Source organism: Cotesia typhae, unplaced genomic scaffold (assembly GCF_013202065.1).
Source record: "Cotesia typhae breed Kobodo isofemale line unplaced genomic scaffold, CoteBio_Ctyphae contig_59, whole genome shotgun sequence".
Taxonomy (NCBI): domain Eukaryota; kingdom Metazoa; phylum Arthropoda; class Insecta; order Hymenoptera; family Braconidae; genus Cotesia; species Cotesia typhae.
This window is the reverse complement of record NW_027423761.1, coordinates 670133-688589: the sequence shown is the minus strand read 5'-3', so window position 1 is coordinate 688589 and position 18457 is coordinate 670133. Positions and strand designations below refer to the sequence as shown.

Sequence of the window (18457 nt, the reverse complement as noted above, 5' to 3'; positions counted from 1 at the left end):
ATGACACTCATGTTGCGGTAGTATGAGATAAATCATGTTGCGATAACACGAGAAAAATCATGTTGCAGCAACATGATTTGTCATGTTATCAGAACATGATTGTCATGATGCTGCAACATAATTTTTTTTCATGCTGCCGCAACATGAGTGTCATGCAGCCGAAACATGACAAATCATGTGGCTACAGCATGACAAATCATGTGGCTGCAACATGATTTTATCATGTTGCATTTACTATTTATTTTTTTTTGCGTGGCACTGACTGAAAAAACTTAAACGTGGTTAAAAAGAATAAATTAAACTTCACTATTAGATAAATAAGGATTTTAACTATTAGATAAAAATTTATTTTATGCATAATCTAATTATTTTATTTAACATTGATGGCAAAAGGACCTCCTTAAAAAATTTTTTTGGTTTTAATTAATAAATTATATTTTAATTAAAAGCAATGCAGGCTTCAAAAACTCTGCTCTAAATTTTCTTATATAATTTAATATGTTACCATAACCGACTAATTTACATTGTGATTCAGGTATAGAACGACATTCTTAACCCGAGTTCTGCTCGCCTGAAAAATTACCTAATATTTTTCATTGTCAGAACAAAAAAGTAAAGATTTATTTGAGAATTTATTTCAAAACTTTTTAATCCAAAATCGATTAACCGGCAATCAAACAACCGAGATCACCTATGACTGACGTGTGTAAAAAAATTTCTAGTTCTAATTTACCGACGTCAATCATCGATGTTATAATTTTTTTCTGAAACAAAATTTTTAATTTTTTTCCACTCTGTAATTAAAACTCTTCTTCTTCCACATTTTTTTTCCCATCCCAGAAGCGAACTTTAATAATAAAAATTATCGTAATATTATTATTATTATTAGCATGCAAACAAGGTCAAAGTGAAAGGGAATCGGAGACACTGCATTTTATGAATAATATCAAAAATTAATTTGAATTATGTCCAGTCGGTGGACAACTAAAAAAAGGTTTAAATAAATTCCTATCCCTAATCGCCGATACTCGATTATCTCTGATGTGTTGGGTATTAAAATAATATATGAGACGAGTATTAAATATTCCGAAGCATAGATCACCTGCCGTGTTGGGATTATACTATTGACCAGACTTCCAATTGATATGGGTCGACATTGATTTTTAAAAATAAAATTATTGCTTTTTTTATCGTCTTAAATTGAAATTAAACTCTTTTTTTTAAATACTAATCGACAAAAAAATTTTTTTTAAACAAAATTTAAATTTTCCAAATTTCAAAAGTCAAGAACTCAAAAATGGCTTTATAAAAAAATTTTTAAATTTACATGGGTATAGATCGGACCCAGACCTACAACTTCCACTTTGATGGCATCAAGTTCCGACAAATAGTTTCCGAGATAAAAATTGTCAATTCCAAAAAAAACACTTTTTTGGGTTTTCTTTCGACAACGATAACTCACGAACGAATCAACCGATTTTGACCGGATTGGTGGCAATCGACGTGGTTTTTCGATGTTAAGAGCTGGTTAATTTTTTAAATTGATCGATCAAGCTGTTTAAAAGCTATCCCAAAAAAACCACGTTTGAAAAAAATTGTTTTTCGTATTTTTTTTTTAGATTTTCTCAAAAACGACCGATCAAAATTTTCAAAACTATAAAAAAAAATTATCTTCAATTTTATCATGTTTGCTCCTCTATAGAATTAAATAAATCCACAGCAAGCCATTAAAACCACTTTTTTATGTAAAAGCTTGATTTTTAGGCGCTAAAAAGGGAAAAAAGGAGACAAACTCGATCATTGATGGCTTTATCCGAGCAAGTGGTCCGTCAAAGAAGTCAAATAACTCACCATCAGCCATCCGTCTTATCGATGACTCAATTCTAGAGTTGAAATGTTGAAGCTTCAATAAATGCAAAGTTATCCGAGAATTAAAAAGAGATAAAACAAAAATGCTATAATTCATCGCAGGATTCAGGATCAAAAAGGAGCGTTAATCATTTTTTTTTTTTTTTTTTTTTTTTTTTTTTTTTCGGTACGTACCAGGGGCTACTTACGCGACTTATTATCAACTAGGTAAACTTTTCTCTCGGTATCTTTAGAATATAATCCGAGACGAAAGTTTTTTAAATTTAACGTCGCACTTTGGTGAACTGAAAATTTATTAAATTTATCGCGTCCACCGTGTTAAAGCTATGTTAAATGGTAGTCTTGACTTAAAAGAGTGGTACACAATGTAAAAATATGAATTAAAGTGTGTGCTACACGGTAAGTCTTAAGAAGAATAAAGAGGCTAAAGAATAACTTCGAAAACTGCTAATAGCATGGAGACATATTTCATATTTTTACTTAACAATGCTGTAGATATTTTGGCTATTTTATTTATTAGCGTGGATTTTAGGAAGATATGGAATATTTAATACAACCACTGGAGTGTAAGACTGGATTAATCAATTAACTTTTATTTTGGTTGTCTTTTATTCGTTGAAAAGCGTTGCAGTTTATTTACTGATAAATATTTTGATAAAAAAAAAATTAATAAATAAAATATTAAAATTATTTTATTTATTGCTTACTTTTCGTTAATTCTGGGCAAAACATTTAATATACTTTGTATGTATTTAAAATATAAAAAAATGTATCACTAAAAAATAATTTAGAAAATTTTTAAGTTTTGAAAAAAATTTCCTAAAGTTTTTAATCTAGGGATTTTTTTCTAGTAACTTTTCAATCTGGGGATTTTTTTTTCTAGTAACTTTTCAACTTGTTCTAGGGATTTTTTCTAGTAACTATCAAACTAGGTATTTTTTAGTAACTTTTTAATCTAGGGATTTTTTCTAGTAACTTTCAATCTAGGGATTTTTTTCTAGTAAAAAAAAAAGATGACTAAAAATTGTAATGTTTCCAAAAAACAATTTAAAATTTGTAATCATAATTTTTTTTTAATCTACTTTTCAAAAAAATTTCCTGAAGAAACATAAAAAAATTTTTTTTAAAAAAAAAATTTGTTTTATTTGCAAGTCAACAAACTCTTAAAAAAAAAAATTAATGCCATCGATTAATGCAGAACTTTAATAATTATTATTTAGCATAAAAATCTTAATTAACATCAAACGTTCTAAAAAAAAATCATAACAACCCGTCAAACAGCAAAAAATTAGCGAGATCTAAATATAATTCTCCGATTTATAATCCAGCATATTTATATTTATAGAAAATGAATGAAATACCCAAGACAAGTTATGATATTGTTCGGTTGTTTCTCGGAATCTTGAGCGATCGGTAAAACGGATAAAACCATAAGATAAAGAGCCCCGTCCCTTCTCGATCTCACTCGCTCCCGTCCTCATCTCAGTCTTTTAATCTTAGAAACAAACCATCAGCTATACCCATACCACAAGTACCCGCTCAAATATATTTATATTTATATCCATAAATAAATAAAATACAAGACATGATAAAAAACACAAGACACTTTTATTTCTTCATTCAAATGTCCCTTATGATCCGTAACTTCTTCATTAAATTTATACGCTTATACATTTTCTTCCTCGGCTTGTGACTCTTCTGGTGATAATTAAAATTCATTCAGTCCGAGATCTATTCAATCCATTATTTTCGACCCACAATTGTACAAAAAATATTGTTATTCCCTTCAAGTCGCACAACAATTAAATTCTGAACCTTAACCCCTAGATAGAGGAGCCTTGACCATTGCTATCGCTATCAAAAATCAATCTTTGAATGAAGATTTTTTTAAACGCGTGCTAGAATGTACTTTTGTTCATTTCGTATCAAATGTGAAGGTTTAAATGTTTGCCGCGGAATTATTCCGCGAATTTGCGCCAGTCGCTTTTGTCTTAAGCCGGCTGGCTTGTAAAATTACATGGAACAGGTATATATATCCTTGGTATTTATAGAGATTGTGATTATGATGAATTATTTATTTTTATGCTGCTTTATACTGTTTTTGATGTTTTGTACAGAATTTTGTTTTTACGATTTATAATAAATTATAAACAGTCTACAGTTACTGTGTGACTGCCGAGATTTACAGATTATGAAGAAGAAAACTTTGGTTTAGTGATTTTTTGATAATTCTAATCGTGCTGTACATAGTTTCGGTACTTTTGCACGCCACATAAGCAAAACAGATCAAGGAAAACTCTACGGAATTTTAAAATTTACCGCTAGGCCGCGCAGTGTCTCAAAATTTCTCACAAATACTATTTTATCTCCAAGTTAATATAAATGGAAAATTAAATCATAATTTGTATAATTTTATTTTAATACATCATTTTTATTGAAAAAATATTTCTTTTATAAGCTATTAAAAATTGATGGAAAATTTTTGTTATGTAGTTTATGCAGTTTAAAAAATTTCTAGGACAATTTACGATACAACTATTGTAAAGCTGGACTATACTTTCATTAGTATTAATTGTCAAATATTTTAGAAGAAAATTTACTATTTATTCATGAAATTTTCCAACTTACGATTAGAAAAAGTGCGATATTACTATTGTAAAAAGTGAGAGATTAAAATTGTCCAGTGCTGCCTCTGTATCTTTCCAATAGAAGTATAACAAATTTTACAATAGTCGCATTGGAATGTTTTTCAATTAGTGTGAGTGATGACCGTGCACAGCGCTAGACTCCGAGTTTATCTAAATGTTGAAGGACTTTAGTAGTAGTTTACTTCGGATAGCGTAGAGGGAGAGTCCCCGAGCTGCCAACCAATGAGTTCTGGGTTCGATTCCCGGATAGGACGAAAAATTTCGATTTCTTTTTTCGGTTACTGTAAAAGTAGCAATTAGTCAAACCTCCTATCTCTCCCTCTCCCTAAAACTTCTTTTAAAAAAACCGACTATCAATTTTTACAATAGTTGAATTGTAAAGTTCACAAACACATATTGTATAATTAGCTCTATAGTATTGAACTTTTTGAGTCTCTCGCTGGTCTTGTTTGTTGGATAAAATTTACAATAGTAGATCGTTAAAATTACTAAATGAGAAGTATAGTCCGTTACTATTTTATGAAATAAAAATTACGATAGTAAAATAGTAAAAATTCCTTTAATTTTTCTGGGTGGAAATTGGCGCGAAAGATTTAAAAAATATGCAAATTATTATCAGATTAATTATACTATGACTTCATTAAAGGAAATAATAATTCCGCAATAAATAATAATAAAAAAAATAACAGTGACTTTCTGTTAATTAAAGACCGATAAAATTATTAAAAATAACGATAACAGTAAGTATAATTACAGACGTAAAAAATAATCGGTAGCAAGAAAAACAGAAGGCGGAATATGTTTCAACAGAGAGTGTTTTTTTTTTATCTCGTTTTATCTCGTGTATTTGTTATTTGGTGAGTTTAAGTTAACTGGTCCGAACAGACTGCTCCTCTGGTATTCTGTATCTGGGCGTCTTTTGGTCGTTTTGTTACCCGAGGTTAGTTATGGGAAGCCGGCAATTTAACACAAGTATTTGAATGGCTGTCGGCCCTTGTTAAACGTCAAAAAGTCTCAGGGAAACCACTAAAATCAGTTAAGGATCTCAACTGCTTGTAGAAATTGAGAGGGTACACGAAACGGCTGATAAATAAAAATTTAACATTTTGTTTTTTCAATTTATAATTATTCCGTTCATTATTTATTAAAAGTGGTAATAATAAAATTTAATTAATTATAGTTTAGAGCATTAAAGTAATCGTTGGAGAAATATTTTTAATAGAAAAGTTTAAATAAATGCAATTATTTTTAAATGCATTTTTATTGAAATTCTACAAAATTTTTTAATTATATAAGATGACTATCATTTTGAAAAAAGAAGGCAGGTTTTCTGAAACTGTCTATTTTCCGACTGGCTTTGGCACACAATTACCTACGGACTCTTCGTAATTATCAGCGCACACACATTTTTTATTTAAACATTTATAATTCGGTGATTGACATTCGTTACTTGTACAAATAGCATGCAAGCCTCCAACACATTTTCCTGCGGTATCTTTAAAATAATTCCAATTGCATTGACATACACCATTGAAACAAATTGCATGGCCAATTTTTTCACAAGCACGGTAATGAGAACACTTGCCATTGAGAACTGAAATAAAAAGAAGATGTAAGCTTATAATTGCACGCCTCAGAATGATTCTTCCACCGTAACTCTACTACTTTTGTTCATTATGTGTTTAACAATGTTTATTTATCTCACCTGATGTGAATGGTTCGCAGTTACGGCCATTTGGAAAGGAATTACCATTGCAGTAGCAATAACCTCCGATACATTGCAGATTGCTTCCCACGCAACTATCCAGACTATCTGTACATGGAGCGTATAATCCCGGAGTACATTTTCCTCCTTTATTGTCGAAGCCCGGCTTACACTGACATTTTTCTTCAAAACAATGAGAATTTTTCAAGTCCTTACATTGAAGGTCCGACGAACAATCACCATCAAGTGCTAAAAATAACAAAAAAAAAAATTAATGAAGGCCATCTCTGCAACTTCCCGATAATTTCATGCCTAGGCGTTTCAAGTTGCACTAATGACGTTTTTGAGCTCTTTGAGCTCAAAAATTTGATAGAAATTCAATAAAACACTATTTTTTTAATTTTCAAACCGCAATAACTTTTGAATCAATGAACTGGTTTTCACGCAGTTGGCAGCATTCGATATAATTTCTTAACCTTCATAAAGAATTTTCAAGTTCAAATTAATTGAACTAAAAATTTTGAAGAAATTCCGAAAAAACACTTTTTTGATTTTCCTTCAACAACGATAACTCACGAACGAATCAACCGATTTTAGTACACTTTTATAACGACTTTAGGACTCTATTATGAATTTTAGGACACTTTTATGATAATTTTAGGACAATTTTATGATAGTTTTATGATACTTTTATGACAATTTTAGGACAGTTTTAAAATACTTTTATACTAATCTTTAGGACATTTTTAAGACAATTTTAATATAATTTTATGACACTTATGACAATTTTAAAATACTTTTATGAAAGTTTTGAAATTGTCAAAAAAGTATTCTAGAATTGTCATAAAAGTATCCTAACGTAGTCATAAAATTGTCTTTAACATGTCCTAAAATTGACATAAAAGTGTCTTAAAATTGACCTAAAAGTATCCTAAAATTCTAATAAGTGTCATAAAAGTATTTTAAAATTGTCCTAAATTTGTCATATAAGTATCCTAAAATTATCCTAAAATTATCATAAAGTGTCCTAAAATTGTCATAATATTATTCTTATATTTTACATAAAAATATCCAAAAATTGTCATAAAAGTACTTTTTACAATATTTTTTCTCTGAATAATTGCGACAATATTTTTCTAAAATCGAAATTTCATTTCGGTTTGGTGTCATAAATTTGTCATAAAAATGTCCTGACTGGACTGGCAGCGATCGCAGTAGTTTTTTCATGTCAAAGAATTGATTAGTTTTTGGAATTAATCAATAGAGCCGTTAAAAAGTTATTCCAAAAAAACCACATTGAAAAAAAATTTTTTTTGGTAGTTTTTTTTTGAAATTTCTCAAAATCTACCGATTCAAATTGTATTCAAAATTTAAGTTTGGTCAAGGCTTTTCGAATGGTGCCAACCGCGATGGAATCGGTCAAGCCGTTCAAAAATGATGAGGGTCACATATATAAAAGCAATTTAAGCTAACATAATTGCGTGACCTTGAAAGAATGAAAAACGTGCAACTTATCAGAAAAGGTAATTTGACAAACAAATACACTACCTGTAACTTTTTTAACACATTCACGCATGTGCTGAAAGTAACCGTCTTGACAAACGCATGTATTGTTTTTTCCACATTCAGAATTTGCTGGTAGACATAATTCATTTGCGATTGTAGCGCTACAATGACTGCCTAAACCCGGGCGACATACATCGCTCTTTAATTCATAGCCCCATCGACAATTACATGTTTTGTCACTAGAACATAAGGTATTGGGAATGTTTATACATTCTATTACCGAATTGTCGCAACGATCACCGGGTTCTGGAACATACAACAGAATTTATCCTTAAAACTGATATTTAAACTGTTCCTCGTGAAAAATTTATCGCCTGGTAGCAACATTTCTTACTAGTCCCGTATTTGAGGCATTTGCCATACTGAAAGATTTCGTCTTTTCCGCATGTACCAATGTATCCAGCTTGAACCAATGACACTGAGTAGACAGCCATGAGTACCAAAATTATTGTCCAAGTGTACATTTTGTTGCTGCCAGAGCAATTCTGTTGAATGCGATGATGCGACAGTAAGCTGAAAAATTTGGAAAAATTGCTGATAAAATATTAAATTTCACAATTTTTTTATATTTTTACTCAGTAAATATTTTAAATTAACTTACCTAAAATAATTGGCAGGAAATACTGTGAAAAAACAATTGCTTATATACTAAAAATCTTTTAAATCGGTGGGGAGTGTGATAAAAGTTATTACAATAGGTACCAGTCACTGGTGCGCTGGTACTGATTCTCAATGTCACTTGTGACGTGTTGTTTTTTAGCAGATAAGTGAAAAATGTTTGCATTTTCTCACATGTTAGAAATATAAAAAATAAAAAGTTTTTTATTCTTGTAGAAGAAAACCCAAACTTTGAAGATACTACAATTTTAAAATACTTTTACTACACTTAGGATAATTTTAGGATACTTTTAGGACAATTTTAGAACACTTTTATGACAACTTTAAAATACTTTTATGGAAATTTTAAGACATTTTTAAGACAATTTTATGACTACTTTAGGATACTTTTATGATAATTTAAAAATAATTTTAGGACAATTTTAAAATAATTTTATGACACTTATGACAATTTTAGGATACTTTTAAGACACTTTTATGACAATTTTAAAATACTTTTATGAAAGTTTTAAAATTGTCAAAAAAGCATTCTAGAATTGTCATAAAAGTGTCCTAAAGTAGTCATAAAATTGTCATTAATATGTCTTAAAATTGTCATAGAAGTGTCATAAAATTGTCTTAAAAATGTCCTAAAATTTTCATAAAAGTATTTTAAAATTGTCATAAAGTTGTCCTAAAATTGACCTAAAAGTATACTAAAATTGTAATGTTTCATAAAATTGTCATAAAAAAATTTTTAAATTGTCCTAAATTTGTCATATAAGTATCCTAAAATTGTCCTAAAATTATCATAAAAGTGTTCTAAAATTGTCATAATATTATTCTTATATTTTACATTAAAGTATCCTAAAATTGTCGTAAAAGTACTTTTTATAATATTTTTTCTCTGAGTGATTGCGACAATATTTTTCTAAAATCGAAATTTCATTTCGGTTTGGTGTCATAAATTTGTCCTAAATTGTGTCACGTTTAGGATCCTAAACTTATGACTATTTTAGGACAATTTTTTTTTTACTTATTTTTATTTAAAATTCAAACATAAATTTACAAAAAAAAATGTGGACAGTAAAAAATTTTGTTAAAAATTTTTATGTTAAATATTTATCACTTTCTTGTGTTAAAAAATAAATTTTAATTTTTTAGATCTAAAATTTTTTTTCTCTGTTTATAAAATTTGTGACATTTGAAAAAAATTTTAATCATCATGCCATCTAGTTAAAATAGTATAAAATCTCGCTCATAAAAATAAAAATAAGCGATTAAAATTATTACTACACAGAAACAAAGAGTGCAATAGTTCTTTTGAATTGCTTACGGTAAAAAAATGGTAAAAATAAATAAAGGATCTAAAGGATGTAGATGTGGATATTTAAAGAGTGAGAGAGAGAATGAGAGACAAAGAACATAACTTGTTATGCTTTGAGAGATATGGTAGAAGCTTGTGGAATACATAATTTTGTAAAAGACAAAAATGTTGCGGTCGAGACAGAATTTTTATTATTATTATTTTTTTTTTTTTTTCAGTAAAAATCCTCACTTTTCTCGTATTTCTTCTATCTTATTTCATATTTCCAGCATCTGGATCCTCTTTACGGTCTCGTATGAGTAATACGGTTGGAATAAAATAAAAGCAGTCGTTTTTTATGAAAAATTAATTACATGTGAAATAAGAATCGCGGGTTAACGAATTAGTAAAGACGAAATAGAAGGAAAATTTAATCAGAGGTTTGAGTATCCGGATTATCGAGCTGAGAGATTTAATATCACTTTAGATTTAAGACACCTGTCAATCAATTGTCAGTTATAATTAAGTGACATTAAACTTGTTAATTAAATTCATCATCGGAATAATTTATTAGGACCGCAGTAACTCATTTACCGAAGAGAATGTGTCAATTTATTGAGAAAAGTCAATTGCATGAGTTATTTTTGTCATAATTCCTTCGTATCTTCTTTAAAAAAAAATTTATTATCGTCATAATCATTATTTTTATCAAAATTATTTGAAAATCCATTAATATTTCTTACAATTCACTCAATACTTAATTACAAAGCCGTAGAAAATTTTTTTAAAGTTATTTTATAAAGTCGCCACCAGGTGGCGACTTGGCGCTTTTTATTCTCGCAAGCAGAAATTTTTTTCGAAGCTTATATCATTATTATTATTATTATATTGTTGTCATTGTTATTGTTATTCTTATTCTTATTATTTTCATCATTATTATTATCATTATTACCGTTATTATTATTATTTGTATCAAAATTATTTGAAAAATCCATAAACATTCCTTATAATTCACTCAATACTTAATTACAAAGCCGTAGAAAATTTTTTTAAAGTTAGTTTATAAAGTCACCACCAGGTGGCGACTTGACGCTTTTTATTCTCGCTTGAAAAATTTTTTTATCGAAATAAATATCGAATTTGGGATGAAATGCATTAGATGTCTTTTACACTAGCTTATAGTAAACTCAAAACTATACCAAGAAAATTTAATCTCCAAATTTGATCAAAATTATATTCCGTAATTAAAGTTGAAATAATTATACAAAAAAATTACTTATAAAATGCGGTTTAGGTAGAACATACTTACGATGACACATGAGACGCGTGTACGATGTATTAAAGCAGTAAGACGTAAATAATACAAGACAGACAAAGATGCCGACGCTTCGACCATTTATTTAAATTAAAATTATAATTATACTACATAATATGTATTATTATTTTAAATTTTCTATTTTTATTACAATTATTATCGCGATTAATTTATTAATATTTTTTTCGTCGTCAAATTTTTCCGAGTTTTAATTAAATGTCAAAATTTTTAGAAAAATTAAAAATCTTTTACTGCTACAAAAAAAATTATGCTTAAAAAAATGTATCAAAAATTATGTTAAGTTGATAAAATTAACATGAAAAAAAAAAGAAATTAAAATAAAAAAATCAAACAAGATTTTGTTATTTCCTAGTCACCTCGGAACGACTATTACACCTTGCTCTGATATCTCGCGGTCAAATCAGTGACACAAAAAAATACAAGAGTCGTAAAAATAGAAAACGTGTTAACTATAGTTCCTTTTTTTTAATTCTACTGATCCTTTTTATGTAGTAAGTAAAATATTTCCTATTTTATTGAAGCGAATGACAAGAGTCTGAAATCTTGGAATCGAAACTAAAAATTTATTAACCTTTATTTCTTAACGATTTCAAGATAACGATTGCGGTTGATTTGTGATCACCTTTATCTCTTTTTTATTCAAAGCGAATTATAAATATTTAATGTTATGTTTCTCAACGACTTACGACTTAGATTAATTACATCCGATTAGTAAAACGTGAAAAATAATTATCATATAAAACAATCGGGGTGTTATCGATTTTTCATCGGATCGATAAAATTTATTTAAATAATTAAAAAAAAAATTTTTTTTAATTTTTTAAACTTTCATTCTTTTTATTTAACTATTAATTAATTTTTTATTATTCGACTAAATCTTAGACCGTGAATATTAACCGATTCTAAACACGTGGTACTACCAGTAGAAATAAAAAACCTGAAATTCTCCGAAAAAAAACTAAAACTTGGTGACATTTTTATGGCACATCGTCACCTCGTACATGTGTCAATCTGATTAACCGATATAATGATTACTGAGAAGGAGAATAAGAGAATAAGCAATTTACAATTATTATTTTGGTAATTAATAGAATGAATTTATGTCTCTATTCAATGGAGGCTAAAAATAAACATAAACAAAAATCTCACACATCGTTAATTTCAATAAAAATATTGAATGTGTTTTGAGAATAGAGAATTTATTTTATTTTTTGCTGGAAGGAATAAATAATTATTTAAAAATTTTTCCCGCTAGATTTTTTAGCTCGAAGTTGAATTTTGAGCTTCCAGAGCTACTAAATTAGCAATAGAAAAATTTTAACTGGAAATTCTAGGGATAGCTTGCAGTTTGGTTCAAAAGTTTATTTGTGACGGCTTGTGAACACGATAGCGTCTACAATTCTCAACGGATTTAAATGAAACTTGGTACACATATTCTTTGGGTAATTACCTTGAACGAAGATTTCGAAGATGAGCAAAAATTCTTTTGTTCTTGCTAAAAAAAAAAAAAAAAAAAAAAAATAAAATCCATCAAAGAAATTGGCACAAAAAAAATATCGGATTTCGCTTTGATCTCTATTAATCTACCGACGATCGATCGGAATTTTTAGCTTCTGAATCCTTTGGTATTTTCACACGCTCTTCTTGGACATGTATAAAAATAGACAGGTATATACGTGGGTTTGTATTGAGTTTTTTTCCCGTTGGCGGAAATAAAAGCAGCCTTCGAAATATTTTTAATTAATTAAGCGAAGTAATAATAAGCATTAGGAATATAATAATATTATAAGTAATTAATAACATTGTAATAAATAAATTAATAATACGTAATCATCTAATGCATTTAAATTAATTAAAGGCGTTGTCTCTTATGATATCAAACACGCATACGTTAATCTCATTTATTATTTGTCATCGAACGGAAATTACCACCCTCTATTGTAATTATTATTTTTATAAAAAATGTCTTATGAATGGGATTGATCAATCAAATTTTACTTGTAAGGTCATTTTTAGATCAACGGCGCTCTGGTCTTATTAAAAAAAAAAAATTATTTTTTTAATTTAAATTATTAAATTCTTAGATAAGGTAAAGTACCCAGTAGTTTAACAGGTTTAATTATTACACGGAGAAAAAATATTGTTACTGAAGCCATCTATTAGATACCTACTCGTAGATTCTTACTGTTGCAATGTGTATTCCTACAAGAGCACTACTATAGGGCTACTGGAGCGATCTGTTAGTTGGCTAGAATCGCTAACCAACATTTTTCTTACAGCGCCCTCTTACCAGACAAAACGATTATTCTATCGATTCAATCTTTTATTAATTATTATTGAAAAATTATACGGATAAATAAAAAAGAATAAGTAATTAAAAATTATTAAATAGATTACATATTAAATTAACAAGTTTTTGATAATACTTATTTATTTTTCATGGACCATTTAAAAAAAAAAATTGTCACAAGAATTTAAGAATTTTCAAAGTTTTATATATTTTTTGATGGTCAATTTTTTAAGAAATTTTTTCGAGGAGTTTTAAATAATTTGTTGGATCTATAAATTTGCTCCACCACATTTTTTATTAAATTATTCGGATTTGATCCTGTCATTGCACTAATTATTTTCAACTTTATTTAAAAACTACCCAAACTATTAATATTTCTATTGGAAAGAACAAAAAATTAATAAGCCAAAGTTTTCTTTAATCATAATCCATAACTCTGGACAGTCGCATATGAATCACAGGTTGCTAGTAAATAATTATATTAATCTTGGAGGTTATAAAATATGTCAACAAACAAGACTGCGCGCAGAATCTGAGACTTGAACGAGGCATTTACCCCTGACAGCAATCCCGTATGGCTATCCCAGCGCACCGGATTAGCTATTTAAGCCAACTACTGTATTCCTGCCAGAGCGATCTACTAGATGGCTCTAGTAACTGTCTAACAGTTGGTTGAGTGGGGATAGCTACTATAGCATTACAATATTGCGCTGAGAGTGATATTTTTTTTTTTTTTTCGGTGAAAAATAGTATTTTTCTCTCCAGTCAAGAAATTTTTCTTTGTGTTGAGGTTTATGTGATGGAATTTTTAACAAGTTAAATTTTTTTTTTTTTTTTTTTTTTTGTTAAAAATATTATTTTTATTACTTGACTATTTCCAAAGCATTTATCTATTTTCAACATTTGTATGAAAATAGATAAAACGTTAACAATAAATCGTTATCTTCTGTAACATAAAAACTCGATTTCTTCCCAGTTCCGGGATATCGCAATATTCCGTAGAATTACCCACCAATCATGAATTTCACAGATATATTCGCCCAACAGAGCACAGATGCAATAAGTAACACCTTTAGTACCACATTACCGACAAATAAAAGCCTTCTCGGTCTTTATAGTCAATAGTTCGTGATCTACCGATAGCAAAATTTTTATTGATTTTCTCAATCCGATCGGTAAGTATCCATGTCCACATCATCTATATTTATTTACAACCACATGTTTTACGTCGTTCCTTCTTAGGTAATCTATCGAACCATATCAAACTTCAGTGCATAAAAACGAATAAATTTTTAATTAAAAATCACCCACGAAAATTTATTAGAACCGAAAGTTTGAAAAGGGTAAAAATTACGAAGAACTAGCCCAGAGCTTAATAAGTGAAGAAAGAACCGGCAAGTGCTCTGAGATATAAGCCAACTATAAGAGCCGAGATTGAGACGTATAAGACGGAAGTATAAAATTGTTGGATGATGCGAAAACTTGGTATATTAGTCTCGACTACTTCTTTGGCAATCTCTGGTTTATTCAACGGAAAACTCGACAAAACTCATAGCCTAAGTTCCTCGGCAATGAAACTATTTTTCAATAATTCTGCGGTAATTACTTTCTTAATTTATATTTACCGAAAAATTACTCCGATTGATAGAAAGTTATAAATAAATGTGACGTTTAAAAAGCCCCTGATCTTACTGTAGACTCAATGAAGCATGAGATCATCAATTTATCGATAAATATAATAACGGAAGTGTAATTGATACGTAGATATATGAATATATTCGTTAAAGGGTCGTGTGGCTGTTATTGAGACTCGTTAACACTTGACTACTAGACAATAAAATGACTAAATATAAAGTGTTTGGATAAAATTAATAACTGGCCTACTTGCTGTCAATTCATACTCCAGCGATGATTAAATTGTTGACATTTATATTTACATTTTTAACTTGGGTCACTTTAGGTCGAGAACCAATCAAGTCAATTAACGTCCTTTGGTCATTATTCTATAAGCCTTTAATTCAGAAGTTATTTGGGAAAAAAGAATGAAATTGAAGGAATTTTTACTATTTTTCTATCGTAATTTTTATTTAGTTTTTTTTTTAACATCATTACATAAGTATTGATTTAAAATTAGTTCAATTAAGTAATAGTAGTCTAGAATCTTTTAATTTTGAAGGTAATTTCCTGAAATCCGTAATGACAAATTAGCTACGAAATGTATATCATTCACTCTCGAAGGATAATTGAATTACAGTAACTTAAAATGTTGAACCAAAGTTAATCAAGATGACTATTATGCCCAATTTATTAAAAATAGTTTAAGTAATTTTGTTAATAAATAATTTCAACTAAATTGTGATGATTCTAACTAAATTTTTCTAGTTCAGAGAACCATATTTTTTCTCTAGCGGTTTTTCTTTATCTCTCTACATTAGAATTCCTGGGATCAGTTAATGTGATTTTTACTGACCTTGTCATTTCTCAAATGTTATAAACCACGCTAGTAATTATTCACTATCACTAACTACCTCTAGTCTGTGATAAAATTTTCGGCGCTACAATTGTATATTCTATAAAAAATACGAAATTAATTAAGCTCGTCGGCGGATTCCATCACGTGCTCCCGCATAAACAATTCCTCTAATGCGTAAAGTGCTTTCATCTTATATTTGAACTTATCAATAAGAAATCACGTGCAATTAATGGCTGTCATTAACACTGAGAATTGTTAATGTTCGATTTACTTATCATGCTTGATAAGTTCGACGTGTTGACTTCTTCAATAACTGGCTCGAAAACAAAGGTTAGATGGGAAAATTAAAAACATTATTATACACTTAGATTAATTATGCTACAACTAAATTATCATTTACGACCTGGAAAAAAAGGGCTGACCTTGAAATTCGATATTTTCTGTTCTTCGAGCAGCCGTACATAATATTTATCTCTAAAACAGCTGATATTACATTTAATTAACTTGTTGACTCACGCATCCGTTCAAAGGATGGCGTTCGGTTCGTGTGAAAAAAATTTTGTGCATCCAAACTTCAAACGAACATTGAAATTTAATTGATTTATTTGAAAATTATTGTATTATTATTTTTAAATGAAAATAATTAAATGTAGCAACTTTAAAAGCATTCAATAAAATTGTTGAAAAAAAAAAAAAAAAAAATAAAAATTCAAGTTCATAAGTCATTTAATCAATGACCATGAATTGATGGTCTTCTGACTCACGACGTAGTAGCTATCGATAGCGGAGGAAGAGAGGGGGATAATTAAATGATTGTTATCGAAATATTATTTTATTGTGCTTTCATCAAAGGTCGCCTGAAAATGTTATTTTCCTGAATTAGAATTTAGATGTTTTTTATTATTATAATTACAATGCTTACAACTAACACGATGATCAATTTTACAACTTAGTACTATTCGCTGGTCGGATGTAGAACTCATACCTGACCGATGTCGCATCTTCATATCCTATAAGCCTTCTTGATGCGTCTAGTTCCCAGTGCTCAAAATCATCAGATTTTTTGATACTGTTTGAATGATAAGTGAACACAGAAGTAGGATCTTCAAGACACTGGAGGAGGAAGTATCTTTGCGAACCGTTTGGTCCACAAGCATAAATCACATTTTGTTCGTTGTTTGCGAAGAAGTCATTGGGAACCCTGATCTTCATGCTAATCGAATAACCATCACTAAAATTTCCCACCGGTTTCATGACCCAGGGCTGGGGTGGTTCGAAATCTATATTTACATCTTCAGGTAATGGATTGTATCTCATCTTTAGGCTCCAAAGTCTGGGCACTGGACCTTCTGGAACTTTTGGACCATGGTCTAGAGGAGACCGGTACACGCCAGCATACACGTACTCCAGGACAGCAATCTAAGGATAGAAAGGATCTTAAATTATATTTAGTTTTTTAGAAACTGAAGGATACTTACCAATAGAAGACTTGCTTTCATCGTGGCTTGTTATTTAATGCTCTTACACTGTCAATTCTCCGGGACAGACTGCTTAAATACCGAACAGAGGTGGAGTGTAGAGAAGAACTCAAATCGATTGTTCAATGACCACACAGTAAATCACGTCAGGGTCGAGTGATACTCTAAATTTGAAGTTAGTAGACAACTTACGTCAAATATTATTGTGGGTTTATTCAATGAATTTAATAAATATCAAAAATTGTTTTTGAGGTAATGAATGTGACTTTCAAAAGCGATGTTGATGAAAAGTGTTGTTACTGAAGGAATGCGTAGAATGAAATCAAACGGTGATGATGATATCAAGTAATGACACTAAATGTTCTTTTGTCTGCCGCTAACTCACAGTAGCTTCGGGGAATGTGATAAGACTCATTAGTAAAATTCAATCTGATAAGCTACGAACACAAAGCTGTCATTGAAACGCTGCTAGATTCTTCAACCTCCTTTAAATAGTTCCTGTTCATTTGCTTGCATATGAATATGATGATGATGAAGACGGTGTCTAGTAGTAGCAACCAATCACCAATGTTTGAACATCCATTTTCTAGGAAAGGTTTTTTCTAGGTTGAAGGGTTAAGACTATCTCTTATCACAGCTTCATTCAATGGAGGTGCTAGAAAAACAATTGAATAACCGGGAATCCCAATTCAATGATAAAATGCTCAAAGAGTCAAGCTAATGAGTTTGTTCTCTTCACAATCATGGGTGATCAGTTTGGTAAAGTTATTTCAAATCAAAAAACCCGAGATAAAAAAATGCTGCCACAAATACAAAACTTACAAAGCAATCGATATTTCCTTCAAAGCTAGCAATTAAATATGGCGATAGCAGCTGAAGTGACGACTTTCGATCACCAAGCCATTGTCATCGAAACGACTGGGAATTCCGGATTCATCACCACTAGCACTTCCTGGGTTCTTTTATTGTTTTATCTTTTCTGGCTGCTATAAAAGATCTATGTACTTCAAGTAGCATTTATTCCAGTTGATGATCATCATGGAGACACTCAAGATTTTGATTTTGGTAACTATAATTTTTTAATACTAATTTTCAAGATTCTATAATCTACATTGTTTTAGATCATAGCAATCCTCGCAGCTCCATGCCAGTCATTTTGGTGGTACTACGACTACTCATCTTGGTGGCC

At 29.5% G+C, this 18457-nt stretch overlaps 2 protein-coding genes across 2 annotated transcripts; both read right to left on the bottom strand.

Moving 5' to 3' along the window:
• Positions 1–5759: 5759 nt before the first annotated feature.
• On the bottom strand, positions 5760–8311 carry LOC141532277 (nidogen-like). Its single transcript, XM_074250554.1, has 4 exons — positions 8123–8311; positions 7771–8034; positions 6223–6471; positions 5760–6111 (listed from the first exon to the last, which is right to left on the bottom strand). Exons 1-4 carry the CDS (start codon positions 8250–8252, stop codon positions 5858–5860), a joined length of 897 nt encoding a protein of 298 aa, XP_074106655.1. The 5' UTR covers positions 8253–8311; the 3' UTR covers positions 5760–5857.
• Positions 8312–16622: 8311 nt separating this feature from the next.
• Positions 16623–17289, bottom strand: LOC141532174 (uncharacterized). The gene is made up of 3 exons (XM_074250397.1): positions 17269–17289; positions 16776–17209; positions 16623–16647 (listed from the first exon to the last, which is right to left on the bottom strand). The coding sequence occupies exons 1-3, from the start codon at positions 17287–17289 to the stop codon at positions 16623–16625; spliced, it is 480 nt and encodes a 159-aa protein (XP_074106498.1).
• Between the last annotated feature and the right edge of the window lie 1168 nt (positions 17290–18457).

Bases quoted from the DNA above. Each gene is read 5' to 3' on its own strand.
- LOC141532277 (XM_074250554.1), bottom strand. From the start codon at position 8,252: ATGTACACTTGGACAATAATTTTGGTACTCATGGCTGTCTACTCAGTG. The intron at 8,035-8,122 runs GTAAGAAATGTT...TGTATGTTCCAG, and splicing joins ATGCCTCAAATACGGGACTA to AACCCGGTGATCGTTGCGAC. The intron at 6,472-7,770 runs GTAGTGTATTTG...TGTTATTTTTAG, and splicing joins ATGTGTTAAAAAAGTTACAG to CACTTGATGGTGATTGTTCG.
- LOC141532174 (XM_074250397.1), bottom strand. From the start codon at position 17,289: ATGAAAGCAAGTCTTCTATTG. The intron at 17,210-17,268 runs GTAAGTATCCTT...TTCTATCCTTAG, and splicing joins TGAAAGCAAGTCTTCTATTG to ATTGCTGTCCTGGAGTACGT. The intron at 16,648-16,775 runs GTATGAGTTCTA...TAACATTTTCAG, and splicing joins GAAGATGCGACATCGGTCAG to GCGACCTTTGATGAAAGCAC.